Source organism: Urocitellus parryii, chromosome 10 (genome assembly GCF_045843805.1).
Source record: "Urocitellus parryii isolate mUroPar1 chromosome 10, mUroPar1.hap1, whole genome shotgun sequence".
Classification (NCBI taxonomy): Eukaryota; Metazoa; Chordata; class Mammalia; order Rodentia; family Sciuridae; genus Urocitellus; species Urocitellus parryii.
In genome coordinates this window covers 130368355-130387490 of record NC_135540.1, presented here as the reverse complement: position 1 = coordinate 130387490, position 19136 = coordinate 130368355, and the positions used below count along the sequence as shown (strand labels likewise).

The following is a 19136-nucleotide window of genomic DNA, read 5'->3' as shown; positions in this document are numbered from 1 at the left end:
ACAGGACTCAAATTCACATATATTCTGTCTAATATGTTCTTTTCCCCTATTTATTCTTCAGTGGCTTGTTCTGTGAGTTTTCTCCACCCATGGTCCTCCCTCGTACCAGCCCCTGCGATAATTTTGATTGTCAGAATGGAGCTCAGTGCATCATCAGGATAAATGAGCCAATATGTCAGTGTTTACCTGGATACCAGGGAGAGAAGTGTGAAAAATTGGTCAGTGTAAATTTTGTAAACAAAGAGTCCTATCTTCAGATTCCTTCAGCCAAGGTCCGACCTCAGACCAACATCACACTTCAGGTGAGAAGTGCCCCTCCAGAAAAAGCTGATCTCATCTTAAGCCACATTCAGCTTCTAGGAATGTGCATTCGGGTAGCTGGTGAGTAAATGGTGGAGTTCCTCAAATAGAAGGTTAATAACTTCATTGTCCAATGACAAAAAAAAAAGTTCCTTGTGGGAAACGCTTTGGTAATTCTTCTCTTCAACATTTATATTTTTTTAAATGAAATAGGAACCAGTATTTTTATTCACTACTTGATCCAAAGGGGAATAAAATCCCCACAGCAGCAAAGTATGTTCCTCAATTTGGGGCTCAGTGAAGATATTTTATGCACTTGTTTTCATGGTTCTGAAGTTGAGACTCTGCATAGGAGGAGACTGAGAAGGGTGCAGGGAAAACAGACACCACAGTGCAGCCAGTATCTGCTCACTCTTCACTCAAAGCTTTGAAGGATCTCTATGAAATTTACAAATATGTTTTAAATCTTTCCAAATCATTGTGTACCTTTAACCAAGTCATTCAGACCCATATGGAGAAAGTTGGACTACACTGGGGGTGATATGTGCACAGTGTATGGGGCTACATGTTTGTTTTTTCTGGTAAACAAAATATTTTTTCATGTATTTTGAATGCAAACAGCATTAGCCAGTTTCCTAGAGACTCCACCTCTTTTTATTTCTTTTACCCCAACACTTCATTAAGGAGTTGGCTTGAGTTGAAGTAATGAGCAAAAGGAGGTCGGTAGGCCTTCTTTAGAAACCTTTCCCTTATCTTCCAGTATTTGTCACCTGGGATCCTTACAGAAAGTATACAGTGGTGTTGAGGTTTAAGTCACACCTTTGACCTGACTAGTCCTTTAAAAGCCTCCCAAAGAAAAAGAACAGTACAAGAACAGAGATTTCCCGCTGAGTGTGGCATCATTATAAAGAATTTGTTGTTGCTTAAATATGGGATATGAAAGTTAATCTTGCTCAATGCAGTCATCTTTAGCATCTGTCAAGAACAAGGCCTGTAATAGGAACAAAAACAGCAAATAAGTGAAAATCTCCAGAAAAGGAAGTTCTGAGCCAATCCAACATATTTACTTGAGTTTTTGTTATTATTTTCCAATTTCTTTATGAATTAATTTTAAACAGGATAAATTGCAGACAGGTCACCCTTCCAACAATAATTTCATCATGTATTATTTTCGCATAGCCACAGGGACAAAAAGTCCTCACTTAGTAGTCTGTCTCTTTTTGATGAAAGATGTTTGGTGGGCTGTACATCCTAGTAACATCAAGGTCACTTCCTACTAGATCGCCACAGATGAGGACAGCGGCATCCTCCTATACAAGGGTGACAAAGACCACATTGCTGTGGAGCTCTACCGAGGGCGGGTTCGCGCCAGCTACGACACCGGCTCTCATCCGGCTTCTGCCATTTACAGGTGAAGATCTCTCAGTTACTGGTAAAGGTGAAAAAATTTGTTTAATGAAGAACTGCTTCTTTTCTATGATTTTGCAATGGGCATGGGAGGGCATGATTGGCTATAGTAGGTATCTTAGTCCAGTATAACAGATCTGGTACCGAGTAGAAGAGAAGCCACAGAGATTTATTTCTTATAGTTCTATGAAATCCAAAGTTGAGAAAAGAAGCCGCCTTGGTAAGGGTCTTCTAGCTGCATCATCCCAGGGCAAAAGGCAGAAGGGAAGATGGTATGAGGAAGAAAGGAGCCAAACTCATTCTCTATCCAGGAACCCACTCCTACAATAACTAACCCATGCCTTGATAGCAGAGTTAATCCATTTTTGAAGGAAGAGTCCTCATGACCTGATCAACTCTTTTTTTATTTTTTATACTGCAGATTAAACCAAGGGGTAATTTACAACTGAGCCACATCCCAGCTCTTTTTATGTTTTATTTTGAGACAGGGTCTCACTAAGTTGCATAGGGCCTCACTAAGTCATTGAGGCTAGCTTAAAACTCACCGTACTCCTTCTACAGCCTACAGCGACTAGCTCCTGATCAACTGTTAAGGGCCCCACTTCCCAGTTTTACTGCATTGGGAGTTAAACTTTCAACATAATAAACTTTGGGGGACACACAATCGATAGCAACAGGCTTTATGATAGATACTATTAGTATCAATATCAACCCTCCATCATCCTGTGCACATCACCTAGTTAGTTTCCTCACTTGTAGAAATAACTGCAACCCTTATGAAGGGACACACACTCATGCACATTTTTTCTAGGCAGGTATCTTAAATAGATTAATTAAATCAAATGTAAGAAATGAATGTGGACCATAATAAGACCCCTTCATTCTTAAGATTGAACTTTCTAGATAAGTATTCTCTATTATAAGTAGTTTTGATATTGACAATATAAACGAAGTTGCTGTGATGAATGTACCATCAGGACCATGAATTCTCAGTTCTCTCTAAAGGCTGCCATGTAAAATTCTGGCCCAGGTTTTGCCTGACTTCTGTTTTTTTCCAGAAAAGGCAAAAATGTTTTTTTAAAAATATTTTTCTCTCCCTTAAATATTGATTTATATTTTTAATACAAGATATGTGAGCTAAACACATATTTAAGCCAAACTCCCTTGGCAACAAGTCAGAGGATGTTGTTTGTGACAAAAAAATGGAACAGCATATATAAATGTGCTTCTAAAGACTTCACATCTTATCAGATCCCTCATAAATAGTCCTGGGAAGACAGTTGCCAATTGCAGCCATGAGTGGAATTCAATAAGTACTTTTGGTGGTGAGTTGACCCACTTGGGACTATTTGGAACATGGAAAACAATAATTATTGGTTTCAAAGTGGAATACAATGGTTATTTCATTTCCAAATGATGATGAATTAGTGCCAACATTTTAGCTATTACTAGGCCTTAAATTATATAACCCTGATATGTTTCAGACCATACAAAGATATCATAAATTTGTGGTTTATTTATATATATATATATATATATATATATATATATATATATATATTTATTTATTTATTTTTTGATGATGATGAAGCAGTGTGTAATTCCCAGAAAACCAGGGTGAAGTTTTGGGAGTTGGTCTAATAAAGCTAGCAGTCATATAAAGTAAACTGAAAATATCTGAAGATAAATTATAGAAACCAAGTGATTATATCCAAATGAGGACATACTTTTCAGAGGTTATTTTGAGTTTATGTTCATTTCCATTTTTGCCTGAGAAACAATAGAATGTGCCCTGAGATATTTATAAAAAAGAATATCATGCTGTGTACTTACTGTTAGAAACCAGAAGTCTGTGTTTCTGTTAGATCATCATCAAATGGAGACATACAGAATCAGGTCTAGGGCAAACACAATTTAACCCTTACCTTTTAAATTATGACAGTTAACTTAGGGAATGCTAATACATTGTTTTTAGTAAAAGAAAAGATCAACAATTACCTAAAATTTAGATAGGTAGATATGTAATATAATATTAATTGGTATTTTATTATATAGTATATTAAGAAAAATCACACTAAGGAAAGGAAGGAAGAAAGGGAGGGAGTGAATAAATGTGAAAGATCTATGTGTCATACTGAAAGATTTTCAAGCAATATAGCTCAGCTAGAAAAATTAAATAAGGCAGACCAGTCTCAAAGGTGAGTAAACAAGTGTATGTATTTGTATTTCCATACTTTTGTGCAGAGAAAATCTAGGCATAGAGACAAAGGAAAGGAGCAAATCAAGCCTTCAGCATGGATTTTATTTCATATCATTTTGATAGAGCCATTTGAATGTCATTAGCTCTCAAAAATTGCACTGAAGTAATAAGTAGAGGCAGTGCTCTAAAGTCAGTCTGCCTTGACTTGAGTGCCACCTCTTTCACCCACTGACAGCGTGTCTTGGGTAAATCACTACAACTCTTAGGACCCCACCTGGAAAATGGGAGTGATAAGTAATGGTGCTATGCTTTAGCAGTGCAGCTAAAGCAGCATGCACATCTTCTTTATGGGACTGTGGTGAGAATCTTATTATTTAATACAAGTACTCAGAACATTCATGACAAAAAGTAAATTGTGATAGCTGTTGATATCAGAAATTCAGAATGTCCAAAACTGAGTTCCAATCATTTGCTTCACATAAACCTGTGTTCCCATTGAATTCTTATTTTTTTAAAATTTATATATGACAGCGGAACACATTACAATTCTTATTACACATAGAGAACACAATTTTTCATATCTCCAGTTGTATACAAAGTATATCCACACCAATTTGTGTCTTCATACCTGTACTTTGGATAATAATGATCATCACATTCCACCATCATTTCTAACCCTATGCCCCCTCCATTTCCCTCCAACCCCTCTGCCCTATCTAGAGTTTGTCTATTTCTCCCATGCTCCCTCTCCCTATCCCACTATGAATCAGCCTCCTTATATCAAAGTAAACATTCAGCATTTGGTTTTTTGGTATTGGCTAACTTCACTTACCATTATCTTCTCTAACTCCATCCATTTACCTGCAAATGCCATGATTTTATTCTCTTTTATTGCTGAGTAATATTCCATTATGTATATATGCCACATTTTTGTTTATCCATTCACCTATTGAAGGGCATCTAGATTGATTCCACAGTTTAGCTACTGTAAATTGTGCTGCTATAAACATCCTTGAAAGGCCTGGCCAGCTTCTTGGGTAGCATGGGTCTAGGAGCTTTACTATTAATTCCTTTCTACACTTCACCTTTGATTTGCAGTCTGTCTCAAGTTTTAATTCTGCTGTGGCTACTTCTCTGCCTTCTATTCAAATGTCATAAAGTAGCACAGTCTCTGTCCTTATTTTGGCCCTTTCTACAGGGTGAATCTCTAATGAGAGGCACCATTTATTCATCATTATAGAAAAATCCTTGATAATACTATTGCAATCAGCTTTCCCCTAAGTTTCTTAGTATATATTTTGTTTGGTCGAATTAAATGTTCAAATAATGATTTGTTTCCATTTAGGTAATCTCGTTAAAATACACCACACTGATTTTTTAAAAGGGGGTATGTTACATATTTTTACCCCCAGAGAAACTTGTCCAGTTAAAATTCAGTTTAACTGCCATCATTTTATGTTAAATAAAAATTACTTTGGCAAAACATTGTTTTATGAATTGTGCATCATTAAATGTGCTATTGGAGAATTGCACATGGAAATAATTTTGTGTATTAATTGCATTATACCAATTGCCTGATTAGTTTTCAACATTTGGATAAATGTATTGTGTTTTAACAAAACGAAATCTGATAGAATTAAGGAAAAATTTCTTAGAAGTTCTTATTTCTAGGATGTTTTTGGTTTAGACAATTTCATTTTAGGTATCTGTTATTTCAAATAAGTCAGTTTGAGGACAGTTGTTTCATGGAATTATGTCTATGCTGATAATTTGCTGTCCTTCAAAGTGACTTTGTTTTAATTTAGATAAAAGGAATTGTTTGAATTATTAATGAAAAATACATGTTTCTTTCATTAGATTCAAATTAGTGTCCTTTTCCAAACCATACATCCTTTTTGGAAACAGCTATCAATTAAAGATGAGAACAGGATTTAGCACAGCTTTGAGTGTTTTTAAGGAAACACAAGACACAGTGATTATTCCTTAGCAGTACAGCTAAAGCAACATGTGCATCTACTCATCCAGATAGAAGACTGTGGTTTCTTTTAGACATGCACAATTCATAGCACCAGCATCCAGACAGTTATGTTTGGAGCAGTGGTTCTGGACCCCACCACTAGTTTCTCATTCTGCAGATCTCCAGTGGACCTGTCAGTTTACATTTCTGACAAATTCCCAGGGATATACCGTGTTCCAAGGACTACACTTTGAGAATAGCCCATATGAAAGGAATCTGTGGGAGATAAGCTTTGAGAGCAGTTGATTGCCTGTTTCCACACCCAGGTCCCACAACATCATGCTTGGTATTGGCTTGAAATCAGCCATGTCAGGAGTATTTCCACTCCAGAAGTCAGCAAATGCTACAAATCCAGGCTCATTTTCTTTTCCCAGAGAGCCAATTGTTAAACATTTGTCAACACTCCACTGTCTCTAATAAGCAATAGCCAATAAAATGAGCTGCCAAACAAGTAAATGAATGAAGAATTTGGCACAAATGCCTGATTTTTACAGCATAGAGAATAGCATAAAAGGGACTCAGTATTAGTGGCATGAATGGATGGATGGATAGATGGATGGATGGATGGATGGATGAATGAATGACTTGTAGCCTAAAGTCAAAACTCACATTAGCACTAGGCTCCTAGAGATAGAGTAATACATTTTATTCTCAAGAAATCTGAAAATAAAGTTGCTTTGTTACCTTTCAAAGCAACTTTCTTTTAGTCTAGAAAAGAGAAAATATTAATAAAAGTTCTTCTTGAGAAATATGTATGTATATCTTTAGATTCAAATTAATCTCATGCTCCAAATCAAACAGCTTATTTAGAAATCCAGTTTTTAAACTACTATTTAAAAATTAGGAAGTCAAATGAACCACTGTGCAACTGTGTAGGACACTAAGTATTAATCAGTTTCCTTATTTACAGGTCCATGAAACTCCAGGGGACTTTCTGCTGTGTACTTTAGATTTGGTTGGTTACATAGCTCCAGAATTGTCTAATTTGCATTTAAAAATTAAGAAAAAAGGAAACTCAACTGGTCTGCATTCTTGAAGCATTCAGTTTCAAAGGGGAGGCAGACAGCATACCGAATCTATAAGATGGTCTTCTTATTTTTTAGATAAACATATAGCCATTCTGGACATGCCACTTGGGAAGGTACCATCATCAAATTTATAACCCTGGGCAAGTTACTCCACCTCTTGTGCTGCAGTCTCATCCTCTCAACTATCTAAACTGCACCTGATTTTCACATGTGGTTATAAGAATTTGTATATAGAAATACAAAGTACCTAATGCACCACTTGACACAGGGCAGGTTCCTAGAAATCAGTACTCCTGGTGGTTTATGGATTCTCTTTAATCCCAGATACCCAGATCCAACAAACAATATGCAAATGAGAGCTTAATTGCTTCACATGTGACCCCACAGTATGCTCAAGCATAGAGGTCCCTTTCTATTTTAGTGTGTTTTGTTAAAATCATTCTGCTTCAAAACTCCTGATTAAAATATATTACTTGATGAACTATTCTATAAGAACTTTCTTCTGAAAAACTCTTATGCATCCAATGGAATCTTATTTAGCTGACTATTCTTTTTGATTTAAGAAAATGGGCAGACATGTTTTTTTATTACCATACCCTACTTCACAGTGGAAATATATTCAGCCCAGAGATATCAGAATGTCTGGTTCAGACTCCTGTTCCATTGCTTGGACTATGCCACCACCACCAGATTTTTAAAATTTTTATGGCAAAAAGCTGGAGCTCACATAAACAAAAATGAAATTTTATCTTTGTAAAACTAGTGAAACACTTTAATATTCATGGTTGACATAGAAATATTTAAAAGTTTTATTTTTAATGTCCTGAGTAAGTAGAAAAAGAAAGTTGGAAACATTTTAGAACCCTCTTTTCCTTTAAGCCCCAAGGATTAAAGCATTTGTATGCAGCAAACCACAGGCATTACTGGAAAATCACATGGCTTTTATACTTCCATTTATATTCTAGAAATACAAGAAAACAAAATCTCAGTAATAGATGAATAGAGTAAAACTAAATTACATAATAATCGTAATAAATGAAATTTATGTTCCCAGTGGAAAAGTTCAAAGTTAAATGGTTCACTTGCTCCTTTTTGTAAGTCATAAAATATATAGTTCCCCAGGGAAATGGAGGTTTATCAATACTTATCAGACCCGAAAGGATGTTATCCTTTGCAAGTGGGTATGTAAGAACTGATTGTGATAGACTGAAAATTCGATGATCTCTCAGTCTTACAAGTAACAACTAGTGTCAGTTATTGCTTTTCTTTTAAAAGGATATGTAGGCAAAAGATTCTTGGACAACTCCCAGTTTGTCTCATGCCAGAGAACACAGAGTAAAACAATTTAGAATATTCTTAACTCTTACATATCCTCTTGAGGCCCCATACACACAGTATCATCATCATAAAAACAAAGAATCTGAAAATATTAATTTTGCAATACTTACAAGTTAAAAGCCTAAGGTCAGACGTCACTTAATTCTAAGGAGATATAAAGGGAAATAATGTGTGTTGTAACTCTTTATCAGGTTCCAAAATGATCAGACTAGACATTTAAAACTTACAGGGGGAGAAAAATATTAATGTGAATCTCACTCATGATTGGAGAAACAGAATTCACACTCAGCTTTCCACATACTATATATGCATCCTCATAAACCTGCTATCTTCTTGTAATATTATTATATTTTTTAATTCAGTGATTTTGAGTAAATGTACCAAGTTTTGCAATTATCATATAAGGTTATTTGTGAGATACCTATCTCTGGGACATTTGTAAGAAATGCCATTAAAGGATTTTAGTGGTGAGAACACACACATTTATATAGTACTAGGCCTCTTTAGGACTTTTACTGAAAATGTGTTACATAATACCTGAGAGCACATAAACTGGAGTAAAGCAGCCTGGCTTCACGTCTGTTTAGCTACGAACTAGGGATGCCATTTTGAATCCCCTAAACTCTCAACTCTTGTGAAGCTCCAATGAGGAAATACTTGCAAAATCCCTAGAACAGTGCCCGGCCCATAGCATGCACCATAGAATTCTTTGCTCTTTTATTAACATTATTCTAATGAGGAAGAAAAGAGAATAATCACCTAAGGTCACAACAATTGAGGTCACACATTTTTAGAGAAGTAGGACTAGCTGAGCAAGATTTCTCTGAGATCCAACAAACAATATGCAAATGTTATCCTTCAAGATACTGATGTAAAAACTCAAAAAAATTTTTTAATAAAGTGAATCTTTCAGAAGTCTTGTTTTAAATATACAAGAAGCCTATTGATTAGAACTATATTCTACTTAGTATTATTAAAACAAAAACCCTCTATTATTCCTAATAGATCCTTTATATTTACTTTAGCATCTACTATTTAGGAGACACTCTGCTAAGTACATTAAAGAATAGGGAAATAAATAATGCAATGCCTCTACTTGAATGTAGCTTAGAATTAGTGAGAGTTAAAAACATATACTCAAAAAATGAAACAAAAAAGAGTATAAAGGAGAAGTAAGTAACAAAGTGACCTACCTCCTGCTTCACAGCTGGAACCCTGCATTATAAAGGGTGCATGAAACTTTAAAGATCTTTAGACACCTGTATACCATCATTAACAATGACTTGCCTTCATTGATTGTCTAAGAGTAATATGTGACCGAGGACCCATTTCTCAGTACATATGGGCCTTTCTTTACAATTTTAAAGAGAGAAAAAGGAGACTTCATTATTAATATTTATAATGTAATTAAAGTCAAAGTTATCGAACATCCATATAAAACCACTTAAAGGGTTATATATGACCACAAGGGGAAAAAATTGGCTTTTACCCTTTTTATGTATCTTTATTTTAATGCTTTACTTTAGAACTTTAGAAACTTGAACAAGAACTACTCTCTAGAAGTTCTTACTTTTCTATTAATGTTTAGATTAACAGAATTAATCTAAATTTCTGAATTTCTTTCTGAAAAAGATTCTGAAATAGTATTGGGTAATTTATTTATATGGTGATGATGATGGAGGTGGTGTTGATGGTGGTGATGGTACTAATAGCTAACATTTAATTTAGCTATGTTATGCATTTTTAAATGTTCACTTGATATAGATAGACCTCAAATTAACTGCAGAAGGGAGAAACATTTGTTAGTACTTACTAAAAAGAAAAGTGAAATGTATTAGTAATCAAGTCATTTATCCAAGGTCAAAAATTAATTAATACTTGCATGACCAGGATTCAAATTCAGATTTGTGAAGCTCCAAATTCTTTATATTTAACTCTAGCTGATACTAGAACTCAGCAAATCCCCTTAGAAGAGAGTCAAATTAAAGAAGGAGAACAGTTGATATGTAACTGTATTTAGAAAGCAATTTTCTAGTCTTTGCCAGTTTTAATGATGTTAAATGTTAGGATAATTAAATATGTAGGAGGCAAAATATTGATTGACATTTCTAATATTTATTTTTAAAGTTGATATCTGAGACAGGCTATCCTATCAAAGATCCCAGCACACATGAACCCTTTTTAAATACTTCAACAAAGACAACTTCAAATGTGTTCACAATTCTGCAGAATGATTCAGATTGTCCTCAGATCAAAACCTGTTTATTCTCAGTCAGCAAACAATGCAATATGATTAGACTCCAGTGGTAAGAACCAGCAGAAATGTTAATACAGCTTTTCATCCTTTCCCAGGCTTGAATTTTACAAATTTAAGTATTGGTGTCTGGAAATCTAAACAGTTGTCTTGAGGAGGGAGTAGTAGTCACTCACATTTTGGAGCAGTCTCTCTATCCTCGGCTCCCATACGTCCATTTTTGAACCTATTTTCAGTTTTCCCAGACAGTATCCCATGTTGCAGGGTCTTTAGTGTTCACTTTATTATTTCATGCCAATTTCCAGTTACACCTCTTGCCTATATAGTGAAAAGAGAGTATATTCCCGACTCTGTGTTATATATGGGTGCCATTTTCTTCCTGGGTCCTGTTTCGTTGTTCCTGTTAACATTTTTGCCTGCTCTTACACCATGGTTAAATTTGTAACCAGAATTTAAAGCCATCCAGCACCTATTTACAAATTGCACTGAAAATCATATTTTTTAATCTTCATTTTCCATTTATCTCAGTTTCTTAGACTTTGTCCATTTTATGAATTTTTATAAGCCTTCTCAAAGCTTTTAGAAGGCAGCAGTAATAATTGATAGACCTGGTACTTTAAAAAATTATAGAAAAGAGACTAGATAGAGATACACTGTCATTCCCAGGCCCCTAGAAATGCCTCTGTTAAGCATTTTATTTATAAACTCTGATATACACATATTTCAAGAGCAGAAACCAACAATGCCTTAACATCAATGTCTCTAGAGAATATTTGGCACACAAATATAGGTTCCTTCTGTTTTTAATACTATTTGGAGTAAAAGTATCTTACTAAGTGGAACTTTTATGGCATTTAAAGCAGATGATGAAATTATTCTTTTGTGATTTCTACATACTGAGGGAATGTGGCAGGATAACAAATAAATTACTCATTTGCACTTTTCTCAGTGGGAGAACACACTTATTTTGTGATCTATTTCTGAGAATTGAAATTCAGTCTATCTCCTTGAAATTATATATATTTCTTAATTAGCTTCCTTAATGTCAGTTATGAATGTCTTTCCCTCAGTAGTGCTCATTGGTTTATATTTTAACCTCTTTAATAAAGAGACATGGGAGGGCCGGCTAAGTTGTTTCTCTGTTGCAGCGTGGAGACGATCAATGATGGAAACTTTCACATCGTGGAACTGCTTGCACTGGATCAGAGTCTTTCCCTCTCCGTCGATGGGGGAAGCCCCAAAATCATCACCAACTTGTCAAAACAGTCTACTCTGAATTTTGACTCCCCACTCTACGTAGGAGGTAAGCCCACTTCCCAGTTCATGGCTTCCCATACCCTGTGGTAGTTCACAACCTAGACTAATTCTGAAGTTATTGATGCCGGATGCCATAGTCATTGGCCAATGCTGATCCATCTGAAAGATGACCAGCAAGGACAGAGCAGAAAGAGCCAAAGATGAGTGTTAAGAGATCATTTTGTAATCTTGGCTGTGTGGGTCTAACAACATGTGTCATTGGGATAGAGGACATTGATTAATATTTCTTCTGTGCCTACCACACGCTAGGTGATTTGTACGTCAGATCATCAAATCTTCTATTTACCTATACTATAGAAAAACAAAGATGGTGTTCAAATCAGACTATGAAAAAAATGATGGAACAAACACAAGGTAACCTGGGGAGTAGGGGCCTCACCCCAGTTTCCTTAAGGAGTCAAAACCCTTCCCGCTAAGCCACATGTGACCCTGTGAGAGCTTCTGCACTACCAGCTGCTCATGAATGACTTATATGTAAGTCTGTATCAGCCACTAACAAGGAGTTCTGCTTAGCCAAGACCTTCACCTGAATGAGCAAGAGAGGAGGCTGGGAAGGTAGAGCAGGGCTGGAAATGATGTAGAGAAGATGCAGGACTTAACTTGTATTCGGCAAGAAGGAAAATGAGTAAATGTGTGAGGGAAGGAGGTACAAGCAAAGTTTTAAAGGAGCCCAGGAGAGAAGACCCACAAAGCAGAGAGCCCCCACTCCTGCTTCCATCAGGAGGAATGAGTATAAACTAGAGACACAGAATTTTAGAAGTTAGAGAAAGGAACAAGAGAGGAGGCCATGTTGACTTGAGGCGCATTGAATTAAATTACATTGGGTTAAGTTGATAAAATTAACTCATTTTACAGAAAAAAAATAAGTATGAAGAGGTCAGGGAACCTGATTTCTTCGCTATGACAGGTATTTTCATGAAGTTCATATCATCTCCTACAAAACAGTAACTCTGGGATTCTATACAATTATCTCAACCCCGAAAGGCTTCCTTCAGAGGATTTTTAAAAATTGTTCTCTAAGTCCATAGTCCTTCTGCGTTTAAATTTTTCAGTAGTTAAGTGGTAACACTTTTATAGAGTTTGATTTTTTTTTTTTTTAGAAAGAGTTCAGTCTTTGGTGTCCTTCTGTAAACATCTGTGGAGCAACTACAATATGCTGGGACCTAAGTTAAGTTAATGGATACATAAAGGATACGAAGTGGAAAAAGAAATGCCCCATCTGCTCCCAGGGATGTGGGGGATGAAAGTGCCTCTTCTTGTAACCACCATGCCTTGTGATTAAAGGGTTGCATAGTGAGTCTGCTTAGAAAGTCAGCTAATCTAATTGCTTCATGGGAATCACAACCATGAGACTCATTAAAAAACAAAAGCTTTCCATTCTTGCTCATATTCCATTTAACAGTTAACAGGGCTGCTTTCAGATGGGCGAAGCACGTAAGTCATAGCTGTCCCTGTTCTCTGCTTCAAAGTTCCCAAAGGACAACCTCAAGGACTTTTTACAACTTGTCCAAGTTCACAAAACTATTTTGTAGTAGACACCTCATTTAAGTCCAGATCTGTCTGACGCCAAAGCCACCTGCATTGCCACTCACTTCTTAAGAAAAATCAGAAAGCAAAGCAAAACAATCTAAGTTATGTGGCTTTTGGTTGTTTATTTCTGGACTTGACCTTTACTGGATTTTATTGTGCTTTTATTAGAAACCATTTCACTGAATCTTTTAAAACCTCTTTGGAATATAGTGCAAACATATTTTTTTCTCAAATATAGAATGAGCTTGTTTAGATCATAAGATTTTTCTAAAAAAGGAAAAAAAAGTATTCTAAGCTAAAAAATGAAAAATACTAGTCCTACTGAGGGTGAAGTATCTGGAAGAATCCAGACAAGGCCACTGTCCATCCAGTCCTGAAGAAAACCACCTCCATCCCAGCCTCAGTGCCAGCAAACACATTGGTTGTACTTCCTTCCAACTCAGAGGGTGGTTGCAAGGATGATTCAGATTTTAAAAATACAAGGAATCTTGTAAGAACACAGCTTTGAATGCTGCATGGCAGAGGTATGAGAAGCTGAGTCAGCAGAGGAAAGTGAGGTAAACATGTCCAGTCTGAAAACAGGGCCACCCCTAAGGACAACTGTCCGAACGTGATGCATCCTGTTGTGTCTCACAGAAGTGTTCTCTAGAAAAATGGAGAGGCGGCTTAACTTACCCTGGGCTTATTAACTACTTGTGACATAGTCTTTATTCAACACAAAAAGATTTGATCTTTATGTCTTTCTGTTAAACAGTTCAACCAGAACATCTATTACCTAATGGGCGGTAAGGCCCTGATATGAAGATCCATGCATATATTACAGATCCGCTTGTGCTGCCATTGACATCAATCTTGGTCGCTTTATTGGTCCAGTTTGGAAACCTGCAGAGTCTGTTACGTCTAACAATAGTCTATTTATTGATTAATCCATCTAAGATCCGTGGCATAGATGAAGGGCTTTATAAATATCATGGATATTCTACTTCTAGCAGTTAAGATCTAGCTCCCTAGTCAAGCACATAGGAAGGTTAACTCGAAAGAGTTTATGGCTGGGCATGTAGCTCAGTACTTACTGTGCATGTAACCTTGGTTTCAATATCAAGCACCTCCCCCGCCAAAATCCCACAGATCATAGATATTTGAAATGGTTTTTGGTTCCATGATAGCCTATTAATAGTTAAATATAAATACATACACACACACACACACACACACACACACACACACAGTACTATAATCAAAACTAGACCTTTTATAAGTTTGAGTTTGGAGACTTAACAGGCACACACTCACTAATTGTTTCTCCCTGCTGAGAATTTTTGCCAATCTGTATTCAGTAGATGTGCACATATGGGGATCATACCTTCATCAAAATGAGCTATTAAAGATAACTTTGGAAGAAGTTCATTTCTAACCTCTGAAGAAAGGACCATAACCATGTGGATATTAAGGCCCACGTTTTTATGATGGATGGATATGATTAAGTTAGAAAGACTCACCCCAGAGCAAGAAATTTCCTGTCACTAGTCCTTTCCTGGAAATGGTAAATTTTGTCCTTTTGACCCTGCTGTAGCAGCCCAATTTCCAAGGCCAGACACATACACAGTAAAAAACTGTGCACATGGAAATTCAAAGCCCAGACCTGCAATTCAGGTCTAAGTATGACCATGGACCACCTGCCCTGCGTGTTGGCATTTAGAATTCTGCATCCATTTCCCTCCCAGCAAGGTCAGAATCTCGGGATGGGGAGATTTAACATTACCTCTAATGGTTCTGATGTGTGTCAAGCTTAGACACAAAGGTTCTGGTCCATCTGTTAGTGATATAGATGAGAACACTAAGCCCTAGAGAAGGGAAATGCCTGGCCCAAATGCATTCAAAACCAAAAGAGAAGACTTGACTGATACTCTAGTGGTTTTGTGACCCTTGCTGCCTGGTTTTGGTACCTGCTAGGACTCTAATGAGGATCCTTGAATGGCAAAAGGGACAGTGGCATAAGGAAGGGTCCCAATGAGATTCCCATGGTTCTCAGTGTCAATAACAAACATCCCCTGGAGAGTGAGAGCTTTGATATTTCAAGTCCAGAACTTGCAGTCAGTACACCAGAGTCCAGGTGCAGCTGGGGCATGAGCATACCCAGAAAGACTCGGCACTCTGAAGGCCTCTAGCTCCTTCCCTTTGCCCCACATGACCTGGATGGTTACCCCCCTGCAGGATGCAATCCAGAAACTATTTCAGCTTCTGGCTCAGGTCATGGAAGGATTCCTTCAGTTTGCCAAAACAAAAGTTACCAGATAACTGTCACTAGTGGAATATTTATGTACCAAGATTTCAAATACTGTGTTTTTGAAGGAATTTCATTTGTCCTCCTGATTGTTTAAGAAAATGAAGGCTTCACTCTCAATTAGGAAAAATGCATGATGTGAATGAATTGCCATCTGGATAAGAAGCAGGGGCAATATTTTCAGGCACTGACATCCCTAACTGGGCTGGGGACATTGCCCTTGGTGTATTGGGTTAGTTGCTTATTTATAGAATTAGGCAAAACTGCGAAAAAAATGGTCACTGTGAACCCCAGCTCTCAGCCTCCAAGACTTGGTGGACTGCACCTTAACTTCAGGACTAAGGAGGTTTATCTCATTGGCCTAACTCTAATCTGAACTTGCTGAGTGACATTGACCATGTTGCCCAAGCTTTCTAGATCTTGGTCCTTCATCTTTTAAAATAAGGGGTAGAATTAGGGGATTACAAATTGTGCTTTGTGGAATTCCCAGGCTTCCTACAGATGGTGGTATCTGGAATGGGTGGGGTTGGATAGAGAGAAAGAAACATTAGTCTGCTCCCCAGTCTTTAAGTACAGTATCTCTGCTTCTAGGTTTTATGTATGTATGTTTATGTGCAAAGTTTTTGTTTGAAACAAATTTTAAAATGTAATGATTGAGTTCTTTATTCTAGCAGTGCATTAGAAGTACCTAGAACATCTTCCAAAACCAAAAACAATATCCCTCTCTTCTCTACCCCACCATCCCCACCCACATATCCTGTTGGCTGGGCTGAGGTCCCAAGTACCTCCATTTCTGGGTAGTAAAGGATTGATAAGATTCTGCAAAGAATCTGACCTCTAATGTGGTGTCCACTCAGGCATGCCAGGGAAGAACAACGTGGCATCTCTGCGCCAAGCACCCGGGCAGAATGGCACCAGCTTCCATGGCTGCATCCGGAACCTCTACATCAATAGTGAGCTGCAGGACTTCCGGAAGGTGCCCATGCAGACGGGCATTCTGCCCGGCTGTGAGCCGTGCCACAAGAAGGTGTGTGCCCATGGCAGGTGCCAGCCCAGCAGCCCATCAGGCTTCACGTGCGAGTGTGAGGAAGGATGGATGGGCCCCCTCTGTGACCAGCGGACCAATGACCCCTGTCTTGGAAATAAGTAAGTTTGGGCTGCTTTTTAGTTGAACACATAAGCTCAACCCTCCAAGCAAAGCCCAAGAGAGGAAGGGAGGCAGGCTGGCAGGTATAGGGAAATGGGACAGAATGAAGACAGCCCATCAGCACTCTGTGGCTTATATGCAGTCATCCTCTGTTCCCATCTGACCTCCTACACCAAACGCACTTTCACCCCTGTGTTCCTTCTCCCCTGTAGATGCGTACATGGCACGTGCTTGCCCATCAATGCCTTCTCCTACAGCTGTAAGTGCCTGGAGGGCCATGGAGGTGTCCTCTGTGATGAAGAAGAGGATCTTTTCAATCCCTGCCAGACGATCAAGTGCAAGCATGGGAAGTGCAGGCTCTCGGGACTCGGACAGCCCTACTGTGAATGCAGCAGTGGATACACTGGGGACAGCTGCGACCGAGGTGAGCCAGCCCAGCTGTGCAGCTCCTTCTCTTGGCCAAGCAGGAGGAGTGCCCCATCTTTGATGAGAGAGAAAGGGTGAAAGAAACAGGCAGAGGGGTGACAGGAGAAAATCCCAGGTCCTCGTGTTACTGTCTGTTACAGCTTTTGATTTATTTTCAAGTGTCATGAAGGCACCAGATGTGAAATGTCCTTAACTCCCACCATAAGATGGCTTTCAGATTTCTCGTCACAACCTGATTTGCTCCGAAAATTCTCTATTTTACCTTTTGTAAAGGTAATTCTCCTTTTGACCTTCTACAGAAGGCCCATTAACTTATTAATTCACCTGCAGCCTTTACCTGCCTTTCTCATGCACATATTTTATTAATTCATCTTCTAGCACAGAGAAGAGGGCGCCACTAATTCTGCTCTGGTTTTAGCCCAAAAATCACCTTTGACTTCAAAGTCACTGATTTTTCCATAGCAAATTACGCAGGCGAGAGGGATGGGAACAGACACTTTTCAGCCCATCACTTTGTTTCCATGATCAGAACTTGCCTTGTCTCCAGCTGGCACGGACTGTGCTTGGTGTATCAGCAGCAGGACAAGACAGGAAGAGCGTGCCTGCTGAAGCTTTCAGCAGATGTCTCCTTTTTGAACTACTTCATATTAGGGTAATTTATGAAGTTAGTGGAATGTTACTTGCATTAAGTAACAGATTGGATAATATTAAACTCCAGGTCTAATAAATTAAATTGCATTCTCTCTGAAACTGCTCCCCGTGGTAAACAAAACCAGCTGTTAGTCGTGTAAAAACAGAAGATGTGTATTTTTTTTCTTTTTTCTTTGCAATAAAGGAAAAGATTTAGGAATCCAATTTTCTTGTCAGTGTAATAGCATTGTATTTATAGTCTACATATATAGCATTCACTTTGCTGGAAATAAAGGCCCAAAAGACACATTTTTTTTTCAAGGAACAGCAGGCTGTGCCACCGACCCAAGATATGTAATAAAAACATAACAATAAAAATAGCACTTACAAAAAAAGGGCAGAGAGACACCATCCACTGAATTGAGATGTGGACTCACAATCATTGACTGCGATTTTTTTCTGTTCTTTTCTAGAAATCTCTTGTCGAGGGGAACGGATAAGAGATTATTACCAAAAGCAACAGGGCTACGCAGCCTGCCAAACCACCAAGAAGGTCTCACGCCTGGAATGTAAAGGCGGGTGTGCAGGGGCCCAGTGCTGTGGGCCTCTGAGGAGCAAGCGGCGGAAATACTCTTTCGAATGCACGGACGGGTCCTCCTTTGTGGATGAGGTTGAGAAGGTGGTAAAGTGTGGCTGCACGCGGTGTGCGTCCTAGGCGTGGTCCCAGCACCTTCCACCTCTGACACAGGTTGTCTACTTCTTGACCGTGTTGGACTAATTTATGCTTCATAGTGGAAATATTTGAAATATATTGTAAAATACAGAACGGACTTATTTTTATTATGAGAATAAAGACTTTTTTCTGCATTTGAAAAAATAATAATAATAAAATAAAAGACTTGCTTAAACTAAAGCTTCCCCTACACTGGAGAAGTGTGAAGAAAGTTATACGTGGTGGCATTACAGCAACCGTGGGAATGGTTGCAACACAGATCTGTCTTTGCAACAAGCTGAAGACTCGCAGAAGCACATAGAGACTGAGGAGCTACTGTGCACCGACCTGTACTTGCCCAGAGCATAAAATGTGTGTCCCACCTTCACATCAAGCACAAGTGTGTGAGTGAGACTGCCAGGCAGGGGTTGGAATTCCAGAATTTACAGATAGAGCAAGCTGATAAGAAATATTTTGTGCAAAACATTAAGTATCCTGAAGATCTGGGTTCCATTCACGAAAGGACTGGGAGTGAAGTGCTGACTC

At 38.0% G+C, this 19136-nt stretch overlaps 1 protein-coding gene across 4 annotated transcripts in view; it reads left to right on the top strand.

The window, feature by feature from the left end:
- Positions 1–18751, top strand: part of Slit2 (slit guidance ligand 2) — a 332041-nt gene extending 313290 nt beyond the window's left edge. For all 4 annotated transcript variants that reach the window (XM_026402876.2, XM_026402858.2, XM_026402870.2 and 1 more), the window contains 6 exons: positions 62–302; positions 1581–1711; positions 11693–11847; positions 16533–16821; positions 17035–17246; positions 18352–18751. In XM_026402876.2, the coding sequence (XP_026258661.1) occupies positions 62–302; positions 1581–1711; positions 11693–11847; positions 16533–16821; positions 17035–17246; positions 18352–18593 (1270 nt within the window). In that variant the 3' untranslated portion in view covers positions 18594–18751. The remainder of the gene's footprint in view (positions 1–61; positions 303–1580; positions 1712–11692; positions 11848–16532; positions 16822–17034; positions 17247–18351) is intronic.
- Positions 18752–19136: the final 385 nt, after the last annotated feature.